The following is a 21,868-nucleotide window of genomic DNA, read 5'->3' on the forward strand; positions in this document are numbered from 1 at the left end:
TAAGTCAGGGATGAGGAACACACACCTGGTGGCCCTCCAGGTCTCTATATGGCTCTCAAAACTCTCCCCAGGCCAAAACGCACCATTCCTGCTTTGCACCCTCCTTGAGAGCTTATTGCTGGCTGGGATGTATCCTTGAACTCTAATATTGCCTCTTCCTTGCCTAGAAGGAGGATAGAGAGGGCTGGGGGGGGTATGGAAACTAGCCGCTTGTACACATAGCTGAAATTTGCATTCATTGATCTGCCTGTTAGGATATAGGTCCATTCCACCTTTAGAACAGATGTGTGGATTGTTGTATGTCACATCTCTGTTTACTTCCAGCACAGTCAGCTGGGAACTTCTGTTGTATATAGCTTTTGCTATGCTGCTGTTTGCTTGGACAGGAAGGGAAGCTGACATGTTTTTCCTTTGTTCCTGATGCTGTTTAAACGCCTGTAAATATGCCTCCATATGCCTCTGTCCGCCACTTCCATTGCGAAAAGTTATTCACTCTGCTGATTAGAGCGTGCTCAGTCTCTGAAGGCTTCTGAGGCTCGAGTCGCTGATAGATGCTGTTCCAAGAACCGGAGTTCGCCCTGCTGCCGCCGGTGGCTGGAGCCAGCTGGGGGCCTGCCAAATACCCCCGTCTCCCCGGACACATCCCAACACTGCCAACCTTTTCCTCCAACCCCAACCATCGACGGGGTGTGGGCCTTAGAAGGAAGCGTAAAAGGGAATGCAGCCCGCAAGCTGAAATATTAATCCCTTGTGTAAATATTCTGTCCCTTGCTTGCTGTCCCCCCAAAATGTTTCTCCAGTAGCGTACCACCATGCAACACTTTTGCACCTGCTTTGAGCATACACAAGGTAAAGGGGCCCCTGACCATTAGGTCCAGTCGTGTCCGACTCTGGGATTGCGGCACTCATCTCGCTTTACTGGCTGAGGGAGCCAGTGTACAGCTTCCGGGTCATGTGGCCAGCATGACTAAGCCGCTTCTGGCGAACCAGAGCAGTGCACGGAAACACTGTTTACTTTCCTGCCAGAGTGGTACCTATTTATCTACTTGCACTTTGACGTGCTTTCAAACTGCTAGGTGGGCAGGAGCAGGGACCGAGCAACGGGAGCTCACCCCGTCACAGGGATTTGAACCACTGACCTTCTGATCGGCAAGTCCTAGGGTCTGTGGTTTAACCCACAGTGCCACCTGCATCCCTGAGCGTACACAAAGGGCAGCCTAAATTGAGGGATTCATCCATCACTAGATGTAACAGGCACCACCTCTGAGCAATTAGCACCCACCTGCTGAATCTCAAGACTTGAGCCTCAGGGTGATGTGGCGACGCTAGTACTGTGGCATAAAGAGATGCCTAAAATGGGAGAATAACAAACCCACCATTTGAACACCCCCTGTGAAATTTCTGTCCGTTAAAAGCACAAAAAAGGACTAAAACTCAAGGGTGTTCTCTTTTTGTGGCAATGCGTGTTGCTCTGACATTTCTGACCCCTGCTTTATAGTCCACATTTCCATCATTGGTGTTTCATTTTCTATTTCGGAGCGGGGGAAAGGTGCTATATTTAGCTGTACCCATTACTCGCTGCAGGTGCCTTTGGAGCTACTGTTTGTCCACCCTGTGCAATTTGAACCAGCCTGCCCTGTTTCAGCGACCTGATGAGATTTTAATCTCTGTGATCTTCAGAGTTCAATGTGTCCCGTTCACCCTTGTGACGCCGATAGTGGAACCAGAGGATGGCATTATATTGGTGGGCAATTAATTTACCTAGGGAGGCAGGTAGGAGACAGTGATCTGTAGAAGGCTCCGTCTATTGTGAGAAACAGCGTACTATTATTATTTTTGGTTTGGTTTGGTTTCCTGCTTTCAAATATGAATTACAAAGTCCCAGAGGCTTCTGCCATCTGGACTAATGAAGTGGGAAGCCTCCCGTGCTCAGCAAAAGGAAAGTGGGAAAGTGATTTTGAGAGCCAAGCTGACGTTTCTGTCTGCTCTCAGGAGAAACACCTTCCTCTGCTGTTTGCTTTATGCGCAGATCATTTCCCACTTCTAGAGTTTATTAGTCATTCTGTTGGCGTCTTCTCCTTCCTTAAATATGCCTGTTTGTGTGCTGGAGAGGAAGATGGTGTGTGAAGACTATGTACCACCATCAAATGTAGCATTCAACCCACAGCTCCACGCACTTGTGGAAAAATGATTCAGGCTCTTGGCATCGTGTAGTGGGGAAATTATGGGCTGCATCGCTTCTGGACTGCACCATGTCAGACATGAGGTGGTCGTGTGAGGTCATACTTCTCAATGCTCTCAAGAATGTAGCAAACCATCAGGTCAGATCACTGTTCCATCTACCTCAATGTTCTCTAAACTGACTGGCGGCAGCACTCTGGGAATTCAAGGTGTGGGCATTCCCAGTCCAATGTTGATATTCCAGGGATTAGGACCTTTGCTAACCTTCGTTAACAAGACAGAAGTACTGTTTCAGGGGACAGGGGGCGGGCAGGATTCCCTGGTCCTGAGGGGGCTAATTGTGCCTTTGAAGGACCAGATACGCAGCCTGGGAGTCATTTTGGACTCACAGCTGTCCATGGAGGTACAGGTCAATTATGTCTTCAGGGCTGCTGTCTACCAGCTCCATCTGGTGTCCTGACTGGAACCCTACTCCCTGTCTGCTCCCTGTCTTGCCAGAGTGGTGCATGCTCTAGTTATCTCCTGCTTGGACTACTGCAATATTCTCTACATGGGGCTACCTTGGAAGGTGATTCGGAAACTACAAGTAATCCAGAATGCATCTGCCAGACTGGTGAGTGGGAGCGGCTGCTAGGACCATATAACACCCACGCTAAAGGACCTACACTGGCTCCTGGTATGTTTCCGAGCAGAATTCAAAGTGTTGGTGCGGACTTTTAAAGCTCTCAATAGGAGGTTTTGTTTGTTTAATGTAGAGACAGGGCACATGTAGGTAGGGAGTATTAAAAACAACAACCATCCATTTCTGGGGATGTAGTGCTCCTTTGTTGAATATGTGGCAGGGGCAGCTCTCTTAAGGTGAAACAGAAAGGTGCTGCTCTGCTAATGATGATGATGATGATGATGATGATGATGATGATGATACATTTATACCCCACCCATCTGGTTGGGTTTCCCCAGCCACTCTGGGTGGCTCACATTAGAATATTAAACTCACGATAAAACATCAAACATTTAAAACTTCCCTAAACAGGGCTGCCTTCAGATGTCTTCTAAAAGTCAGATAGCTGTTTATTTCCTTGACATCTGATAGGAGGGCGTTCCACAGGGTGGGCACCACTACCGAGAAGGCCCTCTGCCTGGTTCCCTTTAGCTTCACTTTTCACAGTGAGGGACCCACCAGAAGTTCCTCAAAGCTGGACCTCAGTGTCTGGGCTGAACGATGGGGGTGGAGACACTCCTTCAGGTATACTGGGCCGAGGCTTGAAAGATCAGCACCAACACTTTGAATTGTGCTTGGAAACGTACCAGGAGCCAATGATGTCCCTGCCATCAAAGTTTTGCTTCCTGGGGTCATACAGCTGGGACAGCTTCCAGTGAAGATTCCACCTAAACATTAGGAAGAACTTCCTGACAGTAGGAGCTGTTTGACAGTGGAATTTGCTGCCAAGGAGTGTGGTGGAGTCTCCTTCTTTGAAGGTCTTTAAGCAGAGGCTTGACAACCATATGTCAGGAGTGCTCTGATGGTGTTTCCTGCTTGGCAGGGGGTTGGACTCGATGGCCCTTGTGGTCTCTTCCAACTCTATGATTCTATGAAATCTCTTGAGATCTCTCCAGAAGCCACTGTCAAGCAGAGGCCCATGGCCCCCACAGAATTCTGCCACCCAAGGCCACTGCTTCATTCTGCCTCATGGGAGGGCCGGTTCTGATATGCGATTGCTCAAAGTGGAAATAGGTCAGTTGTAACCCAATACCAATCTTTTGGGCTCTTTTTGTTGTGATAGAAGCATGTGTTGGATCTCTTAATCTGTCTGTTCCTGTTGCAGCCAAATAACCAAGTAGTATGGGTGCGCTTTGGATGTGCTGTTGACATTAAGCTCTCTGGGGAAGGGGTTTCAAATTACATGAAAGGAGATTCCAGCTCAACATTAGGAAGAACTTCCAGGTGGTAAGAGCTGCTTGGCAGTGGAACGGACTTCCTCAGGAGGTTGTAGACTTCCTTCATTGGAGGTTTTTCAACAGAAGTTGGATAGTTCTCTGCCATGGGTGCTTTGGTTGAGATTACTGCACTGTAGGGAGGTTGGAATACATTACCCTTGGGGATCCATCCAACCCTTCACTTCTATGTTTCTGTGATTCTAAGCAAACCTCCTTCACAACAAAGACCTCAGGCACATGGCCAACAGAGGATTGTCCTTGGGTTGGGTTGGGAAAAAGATAGAAAAGCTTCTCAGCCCCTGATTTAAAAGTTACCCCCCGTTCCTCCCCCAGGATTCTGCAGACCCTTTTGCATCTGTTAAGATTGTTGTTTAGTCGTTTAGTCATTTAGTCGTGTCTGACTCTTCGTGACCCCCTGGACCAGAGCACGCCAGGCACTCTGTCTTCCACTGCCTCCCACAGTTTGGTCAAACTCATGCTGGTAGCTTCGAGAACACCGTCCCAACCATCTCGTCCTTCTGTCGTCCCCTTCTCCTTGTGCCCTCCATCTTTCCCAACATCAGGGTCTTTTCCAGGGAGTCTTCTCTTCTCATGAGGTGGCCAAAGTATTGGAGCCTCAGCTTCAGGATCTGTCCTTCCAGGGAGCACTCAGGGCTGATTTCCTTCAGAATGGATCGGTTTGATCTTCTTGCAGTCCATGGGATTCTCAAGAGTCTCCTCCAGCACCATAATACAAAAGCATCAATTCTTCGGTGATCAGCCTTCTTTATGGTCCAGCTCTCACTAATATTAGCATAAATAATTAAAGGTTTATTGTGTTTAATGACAAAGAGAACGGATAATATTTGTGAGACATTATCCCTAGCCTTTGTTCTGTTTTTTTTCTCTCCCTTCCTCTTCTCTTTTTCTTGGTTTTTGTTTCTTGGATTTGTTCAGTGGCTCAATCGTGTGTGTGTGTGTGTGTGTGTGTGTGTGTGTGCCTGTGTGCCTTCAGTAATTCACAATGACTCTTTCCGGCTTTATTACAAATTAATGAGATCCTTACTGCATTACATAATTAAGTACTGTGGTATTCACAGTCACATAATGAACTCTCTCCCCCAAAAGAGCATAGATCCACTTGGCACCTCTGATGAATTCATCACGGGAGACAGCTTAGCGTTCCAAGCAGCGGGGCTGCGATTACTCAGACGCCACAGGTTCTAATCCCAGAAGGAGCAAACTTGCAAATGAGCTGGGCACCGTGGAATTGAATATTCAAGGGAGCCGTTCTCGAGGGAGCATTGGATAACTGAGCTTGGAAGAGAGCACATCTGGTGGTGGTGGTGGGGGGGGTTCTGCAAAGCCAGTTCATCAGGGACCAGGGTGGTCTAGTGAATCCCACTTAAAGCCATGACCCGAAGATGGCTTGGATATCACTTTGAGAGCATTCAAAGTGAGATGTGACATTCCAAATGCTCATGTAAGAACATAGGAACATGTTCCGCTCATGAGTCCTCCAGAGCCTAGAGCACGCTGCTTCTTGCTCAGGTGGAACAACTCTTTGATATTTAAATGAAAATTGTTTTTCATAAGACCAGGAAAAAATCTCATGTATTGTTGCTTAGTTTGCAGAAAATGCTGATTTTCTTTATTCTTTTCAGAGTGATATGCTGGATGTAAACCAGATCATCAAGGACCTGGCCTCTATGGTATATGAGCAGGGTGACGCAATAGGTAGGTATCATTGTAGCATAATGCTGTTGGTTTGTTGCTTGTTTTGTGAGGTTCCTTAAATCCAGGATTCTTCTTCTTCGTTGGCGATCACTCATAGCCAAGTAAGATTGTCTTCCATAAATACAGTTTTAACAAAGAGTCCATAAGTGACTGTGGAGGCCAATTCTGGTTCCACACGTCCTTCCACAGTGGGGACATTGGTTTCCGGGTGGGAGTTGATCACGGTGTGGATTTGCCAAGCATGCCTTCCTCTTAGCACGTTTCTCCCTTGTGTCCTGAGTTCGAGTGTCTTCAAAGCCCATGACACCTTTGGTAAAGGCTGTTCCCAATTGGAGCACTCGCAGGCCAGTGTTTCCCAGTTGCTGGTGCTTATACTACTTTTTTTAAGACTTGCCTTGAGAGTGTCTTTAAGCCTCTTTTGTTGACCACTGACATTACACTTTCCATTTTTAAGTTCTCAATAGAATAGTTGCTTTGGAAGACGATAATCAGGCACCCTCACAACATGACCAGTCCAATGAAGTTGATGTTGAAGAATCATTGCTTCAACAATGGTGATCTTTGCTTCTTCCAGTACACTGGTATTAGTTCACTTGTCTTCCCAAGTGATGTGTAGAATTTTTCAGAGACACTGTTGAAGGAATCTTTTGAGGAGTTGGAGATGGCATTTATAAGTAGTCCATGTTTCAAAAGCATACAGTAAGGTTGGTAGTATAACAGCTTTGTAAATCCAGGATATCCCATACTAAGAACAGAAGAAGAGTAGCTGCTGGATCAGACCAAAGGCCCATCCAGCACATCATCCTGTTTCCTACTGTGGCCAACCAGATGGCTCTGGGGGGTCCAAAAATGGATCATGACCACACAAACACGTCACATGCCCCAGCAACTGGCATTCAGGCCAATGGACCACATAGTTCAGCATCATGTTCTCACAGTGGCCAACCAGTGCCTGAATGGGAAACTCACAAGCAGGATTCAAGCACAAAAACACTCTCCTTTGCTGCAGTTTCCAACAACCTGTGTTTGGAAGCTGTGTAGGCAGAGCATGGTTATCATGACTAATAGCCCTTGGCAGTCCTCTCCTCCATGACTATTTGCTGTTGTGAAAAAGCACTGTCCGTCTTCAGCCTTCTACCATTCAGTTTCATGGATACAGTGGAAGAAGAAGAAGAAGAGTTTGGATTTGATGTACCCTAAGGAGTCTCAAAGCGACCCAGGTGGCGCTGTGGGTTAAACCACAGAGCCTAGGACTTGTCACTACCCTAAGGAGTCTCAAAGTGACCCAGGTGGCGCTGTGGGTTAAACCACAGAGCCTAGGACTTGTCGATCAGAAGGTCGGCAGTTCAAATCCCCGCGACACGGTGAGCTCCCGTTGCTCGGTCCCTGCTCCTGCCAACCTAGCAGATCAAAAGCACATCAAAGTGCAAGTAGATAAATATGTACCGCTCCAGCGGGAAGGTAAACGGCGTTTCCATGCGCTGCTCTGGTTCGTCAGAAGCGGCTTAGTCATGCTGGCCACGTGACCCGGAAGCTGTACACCGGCTCCCTCGGCCAATAAATCAAGATGAGTGCCGCAACCCCAGAGTCAGTCATTACTGGACCTAATGGCCAGGGGTCCCTTTACCTTTACCTTTAAGGAGTCTCAAAGCGGCTAACAATCTCCTTTTCCCTTCCTCCCGTACAACACTCTGTGAGGTGAGTGAGGCTGAGAGACTTCAGAGAAGCATGACTAGCCCAAGGTCACTCAGCAGCTGCATGTGGAGGAGTGGGGAAGCGAACCCGGTTCACCAGATTACGAGTCCATCGCTCTTAACCACTACACCTGCAAAAGTCTAGTTCTCACAAGCAATCTGCATCTGGACTATACATCTCTAGACTGCATATTTGGGGTGGAAGTTCATATGTCTGAATGTCCTTCCTTACATGGGATGCTAGTTCACAACTTGCATGGGTTTGGCAGCCTTATTCTCCACACATCTATCCGATTCCCTTTAAAGCCATCCCAAGTTGCTGGCCATCGTTGCACCTGGTGGGAGCAAGTTAGATAGCTTAACTCTGCAAATAGGGAATGTGGTTTTATATATCTTTTTTTAAAAAAAAAAAAAATATTTATTAAGAATTTAAAGGTTACAAAAAGAAAGAAAAAGAATTAAACAAATCAATATAATACTATACAAAAACAAAAACACTACATAGAACATTGAATTAACAAAACAAAACAAAAACAATTAAAAACACTTCCAATATTTTCAATCTTAGCTTTCATTCACTTGTTTCATTGACTTCCTCACGCCTCCCTTTTTGTATTCCACTTCAATTAACTGTTTCAGCAATTCCTTTCCATCTTCCTCTGTTTTCTGTCCTGTAATTAATCTTAACATATTCTAACCTTGTTTTTTTCCTTTAATACATTAACAATCTATCTGTATCTAGTTCCTTATAACATTTCTGCCAAAGCCATATAACTTCATTCCACCATTTTTCTAAAGCTCATTAATTTTACAATATTTCTGTAAATAATCTTTAAATTTTTTCCAATCTTCTTCCACCGACTCTTCTCCCTGGTCTCGGATTCTGCCAGTCATTTCCGCCAATTCCATATAGTCCATTAACTTCATCTGCCATTGTGGTTTTATATATCGGATGCCACACATTTGCAGGTTCGATGTGGCTCATAGGCTCTGTTTGTTTTCCCTGCTGTTCACCTACAGTGGTTCACATTCTCTCTGAAGAATTGCAAAGTCTTTCCAATCTCCAGGGACCTGGGCTTACAACAGCATCCTTCTTTGCCAGGGATTTCTCCCTGCGAGTTGTGAGGTGCAGCCTCTTGCAAATTCAAAGGGAGCCTAATGTGAAATGTCAGCTAAGAAGAAGAAGCCCCACATCTCCTTCATGGGAATGAGAGGAAAACAGACCAACGAGTGCCTTCACATTAACTGAGAAAATCTTGCCAGCCCAACTGAGGAGTTTAGACAAATATTTGCCTTCAGATAATGAAATGTGCTTCAGGATGTAAAATGCTCTTTGCGCAAAGGAGCCAGAGATTCCCCAGAAGTACTCAAGTGGAGAGGAGTTTCCTGGTGCACAGCTAAGAGAGGCTAGCGTGTACCAGGAGCAGAAAGGCAGAAATAAGAACATAGGGAGAGCCAGGCTGGATCAGAGCAAAGGTCCCTCTCCTCCAGGGACAGTGAATGGAGTTATGGGACCCCCAAGCCAAGAAGTGAAGAAACTATACAGTGGTGCCCCGCAAGACGAACGCCTCGCAAGACGGAAAACCCGCTAGACGAAAGGGTTTTCCGTTTTGGAGGCGCTTCGCAAAACGAATTTCCCTATGGTCTTGCTTCGCAAGATGAAATGTCTTGCGAGTTCCTGCGGGTTTCCCCCCCCCTTCCCCCTTTTCCTAAGCCACTAAGCCGCTTATCAGCTGATCCGCTGATAATCCGCTTATCAGCTGATCCGCTAAAAGCCGCTAAACCGCTAATAGCGCTAATCCGCTAAGCTGTCAATGGGCTTGCTTTGCAAGACGAAAAAACCGCTATACGAAGAGCCTCATGGAACGGATTAATTTCGTCTTGCGAGGCACCACTGTACAAGCTTTGGAAGACATCCAAAGGCAGCCCTGTATAGGGAACTTTTTAAATGTTTAGTATTTTATTTTAATAATGGTTTAATATATGTTGGAAGCTGCCTAGAATGGCTGGGGCAACCTAGTCAGGCGGGCAGGGTATAAATAATAAAATTATTATTATTACTATGGAATAAGGTAAAGGTAAAGGACCCCTGATAGTTGCGAACGACTCTGGGGTTGCAGCGCTCATCTCGCTTTAGTGGCCGAGGGAGCTGGTGGACTAAGCCACTTCTGGCGAAACCAGAGCAGCGCACGGAAACGCTGTTTATCTTCCTGCCAGACAGGTACTTATTTATCTATTTGCACTTTGACGTGCTTTCAAACTGCTAGGTTGGCAGGAGCAGGGACCGAGCAACGGGAGCTCACCCCATCGCGGGGATTCGAACCGCCAACCTTGCAATCGGCAAGCCCTAAGCTCTGTGGTTTAGACCACAGCGCCACCCGCGTCCCTTTACTATGGAATAGGACGTCCCTATTTACATCAGAGAAATGTTGGAGAGTGTGCAGAGGCCACTAACCCTTTTAGCCCTGTGAGCACATTGGGATTTTTGAGACAGAGGGACAGAGGACACTATACAATCTTGCAGTGCAGACCCACCCTGATTGCTTGGGAAAGCAAAATGTTGGTTCTGGCAGAATAAATCTGAACCTTGAAACCTCAACGAGCTGAAGGAGGAACTTCCTCCTTTAGCTCTGTGTAAAGATGCAAGGCACATCCTAATTTAGGGGCTACACAGAGAGTGCACTTTCCCAATGCACCACCACCTGAACTATTGAGGGTGGCAGAACTACCAAGATGGCAATCTTAACATCATCCATCACATAGACTCGCAGAATTATAGAGTTGGAAGGGACTCCAGTCCAGCCCCCTGCAATGCAGGAATATGCAAGTGCCTCTTACAGGGATCGAACCTGCAACCTTGGCATTATCAGCACTCTCACCAACTGAGCTATCCTGTCATGGTGCCTTGTTTCCTTTCTGCTGCAGCTTGTCTTCTGCCAAAAACCACATTATTCGTCTTGCTGTCCACTGTGGCAGAATTAAGCAACTTATGCAATTTACATAATTAATACTGTACATAGCCCTAGGATCATTATAGTACTCATTACGCAATGCAAATAGGAGGGAGCAGGGACCGTAATCAACTGCATATCACTGACGGATTGAAAACAACAGCAAATACCAATTGTGCTTGTTGGAATGATTTCTGTAAGTGGACCCTCTCAATTTCCTCTTCCGTTTCTGCTTTTGTCAGAATTCTCTGACAATCCTAGACATTTGCTGCCATTTCGTGGCAAAGCATCACATACTTTCGTTCCCATACAGTTCACCCCTCAATCATGCTTCATGCGTAATGTGAGCTGCTGAAAGTGTCAAAATTGCTTGCTTGGCATCTGTCTGTCTCGGGGAACAAAGCTGGGAACAACATCCAGGAATAGAAATCCCACTAGTTTATTTTCCTGTATGGATATTGTCCGTGTCACAGACCCGTTGGGAGACCCACAGCCGTCGCCCGCCATCCTTGCTCAGAGCTGATGGGTGCCCTCCTTGATGGACGTGGCGAGAGATCAAGGAGACATCAACAACCCGTGTGTCTGTCTTCTTCCTTGGCAGTCCTTTTTTGCACAGAATTAAGCTTCTCGGTTTTTTCCCGGGCTCCGGGAGACATATCAGATGTGAAAGCCTCAAGCTACATGATAGCATGCATCAGTTACTTCCCGTGACCCTTGTCACGGTGTCCCTTACGGCGAGATTTATTTTCTGAGGAGTTTCCCATGCAGCGAAAGGGGTCCCACTCCCGACTCGATGGCAGTGGTGGTGTCTCCGTTGGAAAATATCCAAGCAAAGCAGAACGGCTTCTGTCTGATAATGTAGCATTCCAAATTATCCCACCCAGCCCCATGGGCCATTGCTGTGGCTGTTTCTTTCTGAGCTGATGTGGGCTGTTGTCTTCTGCAGAGGAGTGGTGAATTGGCCCAATCTGATGCTTCTTTTAGTGCCAAACAGAGGATTTTTTTGTTTTTAAAGAAAGCCCCTAGGTGAGAGATGGAGGTGTTGCTTTGAGCAAGAGACGCTCTTCGCATCCAGCTTTGATTTGTAATTAACTCCCCGGGCCAAAGAATTTGTGGCAGCTTTAGGAGTCATTTCCCTCCTGATTGATGGGTACATTTTATGCTGCTGGTGACACTATCCTGTATTTTTTTTTCTTTTTTGAAAAAAATATCTGTGTTTATTGTTTATTTATTTTGCAGAGGGGGGATTTTAAAGCAGAATTCCTCTTTTCCTGTAATGCCTCTCTTTTGTTTTAATTTGTTGTCATTTGCATCTGTAATTGCTTGTTGGTCCTATATTTTGTCAACCACTTTGAGTGTGACTTGGGTTATGTATAAATTAAATTAAATTTCGGGATTTGCTCGCTACTCCATACCATGTAATTACTTTCTATTATCTTAATTTACAGATAGCATTGAAGCCAACATCGAGACTGCCTCCTCAAATGTACAATCTGCCAATGAGCAGTTGGCCAAGGCCAGCCAACACCAAGTAAGTTTGTGTGTGTGTGTGTTTTAAGGAACAGAAAAATATCCTGATTAGATCCATGCTATTTAAAATGATTTGGGCAAATTGAACCTGGCTCTGTACCAGTAACTCTCTTACCGTGTTTGGAAGTGACTTGGAGAGTGTTCCTAAAATGAGAGCTTAACCTCTCTCTCTCTCTCTTTTCCCCCTCCCAAGATTTAAATGACTTTTTTCCCCTCTGCTGGCAGCTTGCATTAAAGACATCATTTTGAGACCTGCATATTAAGCAGACTTTTCCCAACAGAAAACGAAGCAATTAGCAACTGTTGTTCTTTGAAAAATGGTGTTAAAATGCATCCTTTACGCCTGTTGTGTTCTCCCTTCTTGGAGCATACTAACTAGACAGCTGATTGAAAAGATTGTGTCGTCGGCAGATGTGGTCCTGTGGGGAAATGGGATTAAGCCGCAGTCTTTTAAAGCTTCTACCAAAGGTCCTTTTGCACTGTGGCAAGAATGAAATAGGCACATGCAAACTGCTAGACGTGTTCGAGAATAGGCAGAGTTGTTGATGGACTCTGGAAAAATGTGTGTGGATACACCCGTACTACGAAACAGGGCCTAGAACAGGGGACAGCAAACATGTTCAGCAGGGGGCTGGTCCACTGTCCCTCAGACCTTGTGGGGGGCCAGACTATATTTTGGAGGGGGGGGGAATGATGCAAGAGCACCACGAACCCCAGTGGCTGTTTACCTGCGTCTTGCGAGCAGCAGGGGATGAGTGGCGCATGAAAGGGCTCCGGAGAGGGGCTGATTAAAATGGCAGCCACTTGAGCACTGCTGCTGCTGCTAGCACCAACAAAGCCCAGCCCCCTTCCTCCTCTAGGCAGGGCAGGGAGAAGCCAGGAGGAGGGAGGGAGGAGGACGTGCCGCCGAGGGAGGGAGAGGGAAAGAACTCACGAGCTGGCAATCCACACAGTGATTCCCAGACCATCTGCAGGCTAGATCCAGAAGGCAATTGGGCCTGATCCAGCCCACGGACCTTAATTTGCCTACCCATGGCCTAGAACAGGTGAGAGATCCCAGGTTTCGCCTGAGACTGACAGGTGAGATGTTCGGCTTGGCCATGGGGTCCTCATGACCATCTTGTTACTCTGTTGTGGCGAAAATGCTCTCTGTCTCTGCTATCTCACCATCTGAGCAAAGGTTGGGGCTGTTCCTTGATAAGCAGCTTTTGTTTACTGGTAGGATAAGAAAATAAGGAGCCAAGGGCAAAGCAGAAGACACCTGATGCCTCTTCTGTCCCCAGAAACCCACCAGAAGCAGGTGGACTCCAGAAATAGCTGGCATGCAGCTCCTTCGACTGCCACAGACTGTGCTGAGGCCCATAGAGGAGAGTTTCCAAGCCGCTTTCATATCTGGCAAACAGAAACGTTCCCAGGGACTCCATGGCTAGACACCAGGGCTCCCTTTAACAGGTGGCTGACCTTGAAGTCTTGCCAAGGGCTGCCCGTGACTAAGCAATAGGTAGGAATTTGGCCATCCTTCTCAGCAGATGTCTGAATGCAATATAAGAGATCTGACTGGCTAATGAAGGGATCCCAGACCCATTAAAGATGGTCTAGGCCATGGGTCTGCAAACTAAGGCCCGGGGGCCAGATCCGGCCCAATTGCCTTCTGGATCCGGCCCGCAGATGGCCTGGGAATCGCCGCGTGGATCGGCGGTCCATGGGCTGGATCCAGAAGGCAATTGGGCCGGATCTGGCCCCCAGGCCTTAGTTTGCAGAACCATGGCCTAGATCATCTTTCGCAAGGCACAGGTAAGCAGCCACGAGGGCTCGTCCAGTCCTGTGGAGAATGGTAAGAGTCGTGGGGGGGATTTTTTCCCTTCAAAATATAGTCCAGCCCTGCACAAGGTCTGAGGGACAGTGGACCGGACCCCTGCGGAAACAGTTTGCTGACCCCTGACTCTAGGCACAAGTGGAGCCATTGCTGTTCACTACAAACTCCTCAAAATGCAAAGGTATTTGCATTTCCATTACAGTGTAAGAGCTAATGCATGTTAGAAAGCATCTTCTCTATAACTGAGCACCTTTTGGTCCTCCGTGTGTTGAGACCTGTGAGCATCGTGCTCCCTGGGCTGATACCTGAACATGCTTCCACCCCATGGATGCTCAGAGAAGCAAGACTTCTTCTTCTGACTAACTGGATCCCTCACATTGCCTCCTCTCCTCATCTTCATGTGTCTCAGCTGCATCAGTTGCTTCCTCTCAGGGTTTAGCCAAGCTCCTTTGCAGGAAAGGTAATCCCAAAAGGACACACACACACAAATACATATGGATGGTCCCAACGAAAACAGAATGGAATCCTGCTAGATGCCCTGGACATACTAGCAGTTGTTCACTAGTCTCAGACTCCCATCTAAAATATGGCAAGGATCATTTTGTTGTGCAAGGATTGCAATGAATCAGTTTCTGCTGACATATTTGGGTTTTATATGTAGTATAAACACATTTTATAAAATTGTCATATTTTTCCGTGTATAAGACAAGGGTTTTTTATTATTATTATTATTATTAAAATGTTTAGACATTTGGGGCTCATCTTATATGTTGCTATATGTTGCTTCCGGGAGCCAGAAAGTGTCCATGGCTATTGGGCGTGTTATTGGTGGCTGCGTCAAGGGCTGGGCTTGATTGGCTGTCGCTGCGGCAATTGGGCGGGCGATTGGGGACAGTGGATTGGAGGCGTTTGCAATACGTGCGAGTGGCAGTGTAGGTCTGGTGGATGAGAAATTTTCGGCAATCGCCCCCCCCCCAAAAAAAAACAATAGCTCAACAACTCTGCGCATTTCCCCCCATTTTCTTAATTTGGAGTCTCCCAAAATAGGGGGCGTCTTATACATGGGGGCGTGTTATAGTGTTATACATGGAAAATCGGTACTTTATTCTATTTTATGTAAACGGCTTAGGGATTTTGCATGTTAAACAGTTTATAAATATTATTGAGGATTGTTATGGTCATGGAATCATAGAATCTTGGAAGGGACCCAGGGGTCATCTAGTCCAACCCCCTGCAATGCAGGAATCTCAGCGAAAGCATCCATGGCAGATGGCCATCTAACCTCCGCTTAAAGGCCTCCAAGGAAGGGCAGTCCACCGCCTCTTGTAGGAGCCTGTTCCACTGCCAAAATGATGATGATCATTGTTTTTGAACATTTCCAAGTGCTAGAAAATACCAGGCATGATTTGGAGCACCACAGACCTGGATAGCTGGGCAACCAGGGACAGCCCTAATTAGGGAAGAAGTGGAGATTCTAATTCACTTTAATGAAATACAAGCCACTTCGGGCTTCCCTTGCATTGTTAACAACGAGATAGGCAAACCGCAACATTGTTTGTGCGATCGGCGTGTGATGCAATTAAGCCGTATTGTTTTAATTTCCATTTAGGAACGGATAGGAGCAGGTGGCCCTAATAAAACCTGCACTTTCAATGGTTCCCCCCTCCTTTTTTCCCCCCCTTCCTGGCCTGCTGCATTGGCTGAATACGAAAGCTTGCCTGTGATTACAGGTATGAGAGTACTGTAGGTTTGCAAGGCAGCGTTTGTGCACCTGCTGTTTTTATGCTTACCTTAATGCAAGCTTTTCCCCGCTCCCTCCCCCGAAGCAGCTGCTCCCCTCAGAACGGGAAGGGGAGTTGCTAAATGAAGTGAACGAATGTGGCAACTTCACCTTTTGCTAGGTCGGAGCCTTTCGTGCTTCCATTCAGAGCCCTCGTTTTATTTATTTATTTATTTATTTATTGCTTTAAATCTGTCCCGCCCTCCCTCAAATAAGTGCATCTGCAATGAAACATTTATAGGGCCAGGTTCATTCGAGGCTTTGGGATGCTTCTAAGCTTGGAGGTGCAATCTTCCAAGGGACACGGCAGAGACATCCGAGCAGCTGTGTATTCCGCTGTGATGTGACAAAGCGCAGGCGTTTCTTTGGAGCTCTAATTTGAATCATTTCCAGATTATGGCAGCAAGAGTTGAGCGAACCAGGTGTGCTTCATGAACGCACCCTAAAAAGGATCCCTTATGGAACTCATTCACACAGGAGACCATGGTGTCCACCAACCTGGATGACATTAAAAGAGGATTAGCCACATTCATGGAGAAGAAGAGGACTATCAATGGCTACAAGCTATGCAGATGGAGGCATCAATGCTTCTGAATACCAGTTGCTGGAAACGACAAGAGGAGAGAGCTTCTCCTGTGCTCAAATCATGCTTGTGGGTTTCCCACAAGCCACTGCAAGAAGAAGATTCTGAACTCAATGGTCCATTGACCTGATCCAGTAGGCTCTTGAGGTCTTCTAGTTGAAAAGGCTTTTGACTCACTTGGATGAACCAAGGAAGCCAGAACTCCACTGTGCACACCACAACCTCTGAGCAGTGAGGGAGACTGACGGGTTCCAGCACTTACCCAGGATTCAGTTTCCTTGGAATGAAGGCCAATAGTAGTGGTGGTATCTTTAGGATGTTTACACATCTATACAACCTGAGTGGGGGGTGAAGGGACTCACAGCATTAACACTCCCAACAGATCCTGTTTCCTCGCTATGTTTCCAGGGAAGCCCCATACTCAGCTTCTGGGTCCAGCCCAGAGCAATACAATGAGTCTCCAGCTTCCAGCATCGGTCATAATTCACACATAAACACAACTCCCATGGTTCCACATCCTAGGATGACTTGGCATCCAGCCCAATGAGAGGCCCATTGTTGTTCAACGTCTTTCTAAATGACTTGGATGAAGGAATTGAGGGGATGCTCATCAAATTGGCAGATGACACCAAACTGGGAGGAATAGTTAATGCCTCAGAAGACAGAATCAGAATTCCAAATAACCTTAGCAGATTGGAGACCCGGGTGCAAACCAACAACATGAATTTCAATAGGGACAAATGTCAGGTTCTGCACATAGGCAGAAAGAACAAGATGCACATATATAAAGTGGGGGACACCTGGCTTACCAGCAGTACATGTGAAAAGGACTTAGGGGTCTTGGTGGACCACAAGCTTAAGATGAATCAATGGTGTGATGCAACAGAAAAAAAAAAAGGAGAATTCTGTTCTAGGCTGCATCAACAGAAATATGGTGTCCAGATCAAGGGAAGTAATTTTGGCTTGGTCAGAACACACTTGGAATACTGCGTCCAATTCTGGGCACCACGATTTAAGAAGGATGTTGACAAGCTGGAATGAAGGCAACCAAGATGATCAAGGGTCCATGATTATATGAAATACCTACTGCCGTCAAATCAAAACTGGAAACAGAATTGTTAGATCCTAAAACTAAGAATTTGTCAAGGATGCATAACCTGCTGTTGAAATGGAATACTCAAGATGAAACGGTGAAGTCTGCTATGATAAAATGGGCACAAGATATTGGACACAACATTATGTTTGCTGACTGGGAACAGTTATGGACCACAGGTATGAAATTTACGGCATGTAGTGCCTTAAGAGAGAATATTATGAAAATGATATACAGGTGGTACATAACCCCAGTCAAGCTTGCAAAAATTTATCACTTGCCCGATAATAAACGTTGGAAATGTAAAGAAACTGAAGGTACATTCTTTCACCTTTGGTGGACGTGCCCAAGGATTAAGGCTTTTTGGGAAATGATCTATAATGAATTGAAAAAGGTATTTAAATATACCTTCCTGAAGAAACCAGAGGCCTTTCTTCTGGGCATGGTCAGCCAATTGGTGCCAAAGAAAGAAAGAATTTTTTTTTTTATGTATGCAACAACAGCAGCAAGAATACTCACTGCGAAGTAGTGGAAGACGCAAGATCTACCCACTCTGAAGAATGGCAGATGAAGGTGATAGACTATATGGGACTAGCAGAAATGACCGGCAGAATCCGAGACCAGGGAAAAGAGACGGTGGAGGAAGACTGGAAGAAATTCAAAGACTATCTGCAGAGGCATCATAAAATTAACGGACGTTAGTGTGATGTTGGATAAAAATCAAGTGGTTACCAGCTGTAATGTAGAGATTAAGTAATAAATCGTAATAAGTTACAACAAGTTATAATAAGGATTTGCTGAATTAAGAATTTGAATTGGAATACAAAAGGGGGAGGTGAGAGGAGGTCTGGGAAACAAGTTAATGGAAATGAGTATTGGAAATTATATTTGTTTTAATTGTTCTTTTTGTTTTTGTATTTTTGTATTTTTATTATTTCTTTTTTGTGTGTATGTTTATTTTTTTTGTATTAATTGGAAAATTTAATAAATATTATTAATATATATATATATATGCAATACCTGCTGCCATCCTAGAATGTGCCATCACTTTGTTCATAGAATCATAGAATTGTAGAGTTAGAAGGGACTCCAAGGGCAGGAATCTCAACTAAAGCATCCATGACAGATGGTTGCCGCTATGGCCACATAGTTCACTCTTTGAAATGCTGGTGACAACACTTCACTGGCCAGCTAAGGCCATTCACCTTGCAAAGGTACTGGTCAGGCTGGTTCCGCAGCTTTTTCTTCTAGATCCTCAACCTGGTTTCTACTGGCACCGATGTGAAAGAAGGTTGAGTCACAAAGGAGTCACGGAGCCCTTTGCTGGTGACTGTGTCTTGATCTCTATTGGACTCTGGGCTCACGCTATGAGGCACTCAGATGGGCGACATGTTCCTTAAAGGACTGCAGAGTCGAAGCAAGTAAAAATTCGCTAAGCATCAGAGGAGCAGTACCAAAGGAGCCTGCATAACCTGGAGGCAGTAAATGCCCAAAGATTCCAAAAACCGAGTGTCACAGCTGTGGAGCCCAGGGCAGTACCATTTTGGACTGTCAGCTTGTCAGATCACATCAACTAAAACTCCATCGGGCACAGTCGACCTCCAGCTTTAGGGAAATCCAAGGGCTCTCTGGGACTAAATGCTTTGCAAACGGGGGTGTCCCACACCCTGCACCGCCTCTGGTTTGGAATATAGACTTGCAGATTTCTTCCTCTTCTAAATCAACTAAATTGATGTAGTCTTATACCCTGCAAATGTCCCAATGTTCAACTTTCAACAAACTACACTTCCCAAGATTATTTGGGAGAAGCCAAATGCTTTCAGTTTGGGGCATATATCTAACCTAAATGCACGAGACTGCAGCCTGAGCATTTGAAACAGCTCCAGCTTTCTTGAATATCTGTCCAATTGTTGTTGTTTAGTCGTTTAGTCGTGTTCGACTCTTCGTGACCCCATGGACCAGAACACGCCAGGCACTCCTGTCTTCCACTGCCTCCCACAGTTTAGTCAAAGTCATGCTGGTAGCTTCGAGAACACTGTCCAACCATTTCGCCCTCTGTCATCCCCTTCTCCTTGTCCCCTCCATTTCCCCCAACATCAGGGTCTTTTCCAGGGAGTCTTCTCTTCTCATGAGGTAGCCAAAGTCTTCAGAATGGAGAGGTTTGATCTTCTTGCAGTCCATGGGACTCTCAAGAGTCTCCTCCAGCACCATAATTCAAAAGCACCCATTCTTCGGCGATCAGCCTTCGTTATGGTCCAGCTCTTGCTTCCATACATCACTACTGGGAAAACCATGGCTTTAACTATATGGACCTTTGTCGGCAAGGTAATGTCTCTGCTTTTTAAGATGCTGTCTAGGTTTGTCATCGCTTTTCTCCCAAGAAGCAGGCGGTTTTTAATTTCATGACTGCTGTCACCATCTGCAGTGATCATGGAGCCCAAGAAAGTAAAATCTCTCACTGCCTCCATTTCTTCCCCTTCTATTTGCCAGGAGGTACAATTACCACCTATCTATAATTCATAAATAAAGGATATTCCAGTGTGACCAATAGGAGAGCGAGAATAATTAATAAAGCTGGGCTGAAAGTCCTCCTTTGAGAACGTTTGACTCAGAAGACCAATCCAAGTGCTCAGGCTTATTGCTATGACTGAAGATACTTGGAGTTGAACCTACCCTTCTGCTACCCTTCTCTTCTTTGAATCAGAGCATCATAGAATTCTAAAGTTTGAAGGGACCCTGAGGGTCATCCAGTCCAACCCCCTGCCAGGCAGGAATCTTGGCTAAAGCATCCATGATAGATGGCTATCCACCCTCTGCTTTAAAAACTTCCAAGGAAGGAGAGAGTCCACAATCTTCCTTTTTTAAAAAAAATAATATTTATTAAGTTTTCAACAAGAAAAAGGTTACAAAACAATAAAAGGAAAACACAAAAAGTACAAAAACCAAAAGTAGACATAGAAAAAAAGAAAGAAAATCCCTCTTTCTGATATCTTACCACTCATTTACTTATTTTCATGACTTCCTCACACCTCCCTTTTTTGTATTCTATTTAAAAAATTTGTTCAGCAAATCCGTACCCTCTTAGTTTACCCTTAATTGTTTATCCTCACATATTATAACTTCAAATTTTCATCTAATCAATCGATTCTTACATATTCTTATTTTGCCTTATTGCTAGAACCACTTCGTTTCATTCCAACGTCATTAACATTCATTAATTTTACAATATTTCTGTAGATAGATTTTAAATTTCTTCCAATCTTCTTCCACCGACTCTTCTCCCTGGTCTCGGATTCTGCCAGTCATTTCCGCCAATTCCATATAGTCCATTACTTGCATCTGCCATTCTTCCAAGGTGGGTAGGTCTTGTGTCTGAGAGTCCACAATCTTCCAAGGGAGACCGTTCCACTATGAAACAGCTCTTCCTGAGTTCTTCCTAAGTTAGAATCTGTTTTCTTGTGATTTGAATCCATTGGTTCAGGTCCTTCCCTCCAGAGCAGGAGAAAACAAGCTTGCTCCATCTTCCACGGGACAGCCCTTCAGATATTTTAAGATGGCTATTTTATTTCCTTTCAGTCTCCTCTTATCCAGGCTAAAAATACCCAACTATCTCCACCATTCCTCACAAGGCTTGGTTTCCAGACCCTTTGTCTTCTTGGTCACTTTCCTCTACACATGTTCCAGCTTGTCAACATCCTCAGGAGTCCAGGGTGTGTGTGACCAAGGCAGAATAGATTATACTGTTATTTCTTTTGATCTGGGCACTAGACTGCTGTTGAATGGCAATCCCTTTTTTTACTGCTGACTTTGTGTCAGCATTTCTCTCCCCCCCCCCAACCCCTGCACACCTCTGTTCCTAACCAGCTGGTCTCCATGTCGCTGCCTTTGTGATGGACACAAGCGATGCTCTGTGGCCAGACTGCAGTCAAAGTTTGAATGGCGATGGGCAATTTGTAAATGAAATGGGGTGTGTAATTATTCATTATCCTCTGGCCCATGAGTCATCAAGCACTGGTTCCCCAGTGCTTCATGTCAGGAGCATTCTGCTTCTTGGGAGGTGTGAGGAGCCTTTTTAACATCTCTGGGTTGAGAAAGTATCACTGGATCATTAAAATCCAATGTAAATCTGCTTTGGGCTTGTCTGTCACGATCCGGTTTACGAGCGATCGAAGTCCTGGCTGAGGACGTCGGGACTGGGGGCAAGATGGCGGGGTGGGAACAGGAATGAGAGTCCAGAGTCCAGAAGCCAGGGGTCCAATGGTCAGGAAGCAGGGAGACACGAAGTCAAGGGTCCAAGGGTTGAGAAGCAAGGAGGTATGAAGTCAAGGACCCGAGGGTTGAGAAGCAAGGAGTCACAAAGTCAAGAGTCCGAGGGCCAAGAAGCAAGGAAGCCGAGGTCCGAAGATTAGGAAGCAAGAAGCCCAAGGCAGGAAACGAGTTGCTGTGGCAAAGAGCCAAAGAGAAATGCTGACCTTATATCCCTTCCCGGCTCTTGCCACCAGGTGCTGTGAGTTACCAAGCGGCCTCACCTGTGCGGCCACGCCTTGCCTCTTCAGAACAAACTGAGGAAGGCCCCAGTCCTGCAA

General features: G+C 45.9%; 1 protein-coding gene across 1 annotated transcript in view; it reads left to right on the forward strand.

Moving 5' to 3' along the window:
• Positions 1-21,868, forward strand: part of TSNARE1 (t-SNARE domain containing 1) — a 383,201-nt gene that overhangs the window by 274,249 nt on the left and 87,084 nt on the right. The window contains exons 9-10 of the mRNA XM_081874759.1: positions 5,763-5,835; positions 11,929-12,011. Of these exons, the coding sequence (XP_081730885.1) occupies positions 5,763-5,835; positions 11,929-12,011 (156 nt within the window). The remainder of the gene's footprint in view (positions 1-5,762; positions 5,836-11,928; positions 12,012-21,868) is intronic.

The sequence above is a fragment of the Podarcis erhardii genome (genome assembly GCF_964252035.2).
Source record: "Podarcis erhardii genome assembly, chromosome: 8".
Taxonomy (NCBI): Eukaryota; Metazoa; Chordata; class Lepidosauria; order Squamata; family Lacertidae; genus Podarcis; species Podarcis erhardii.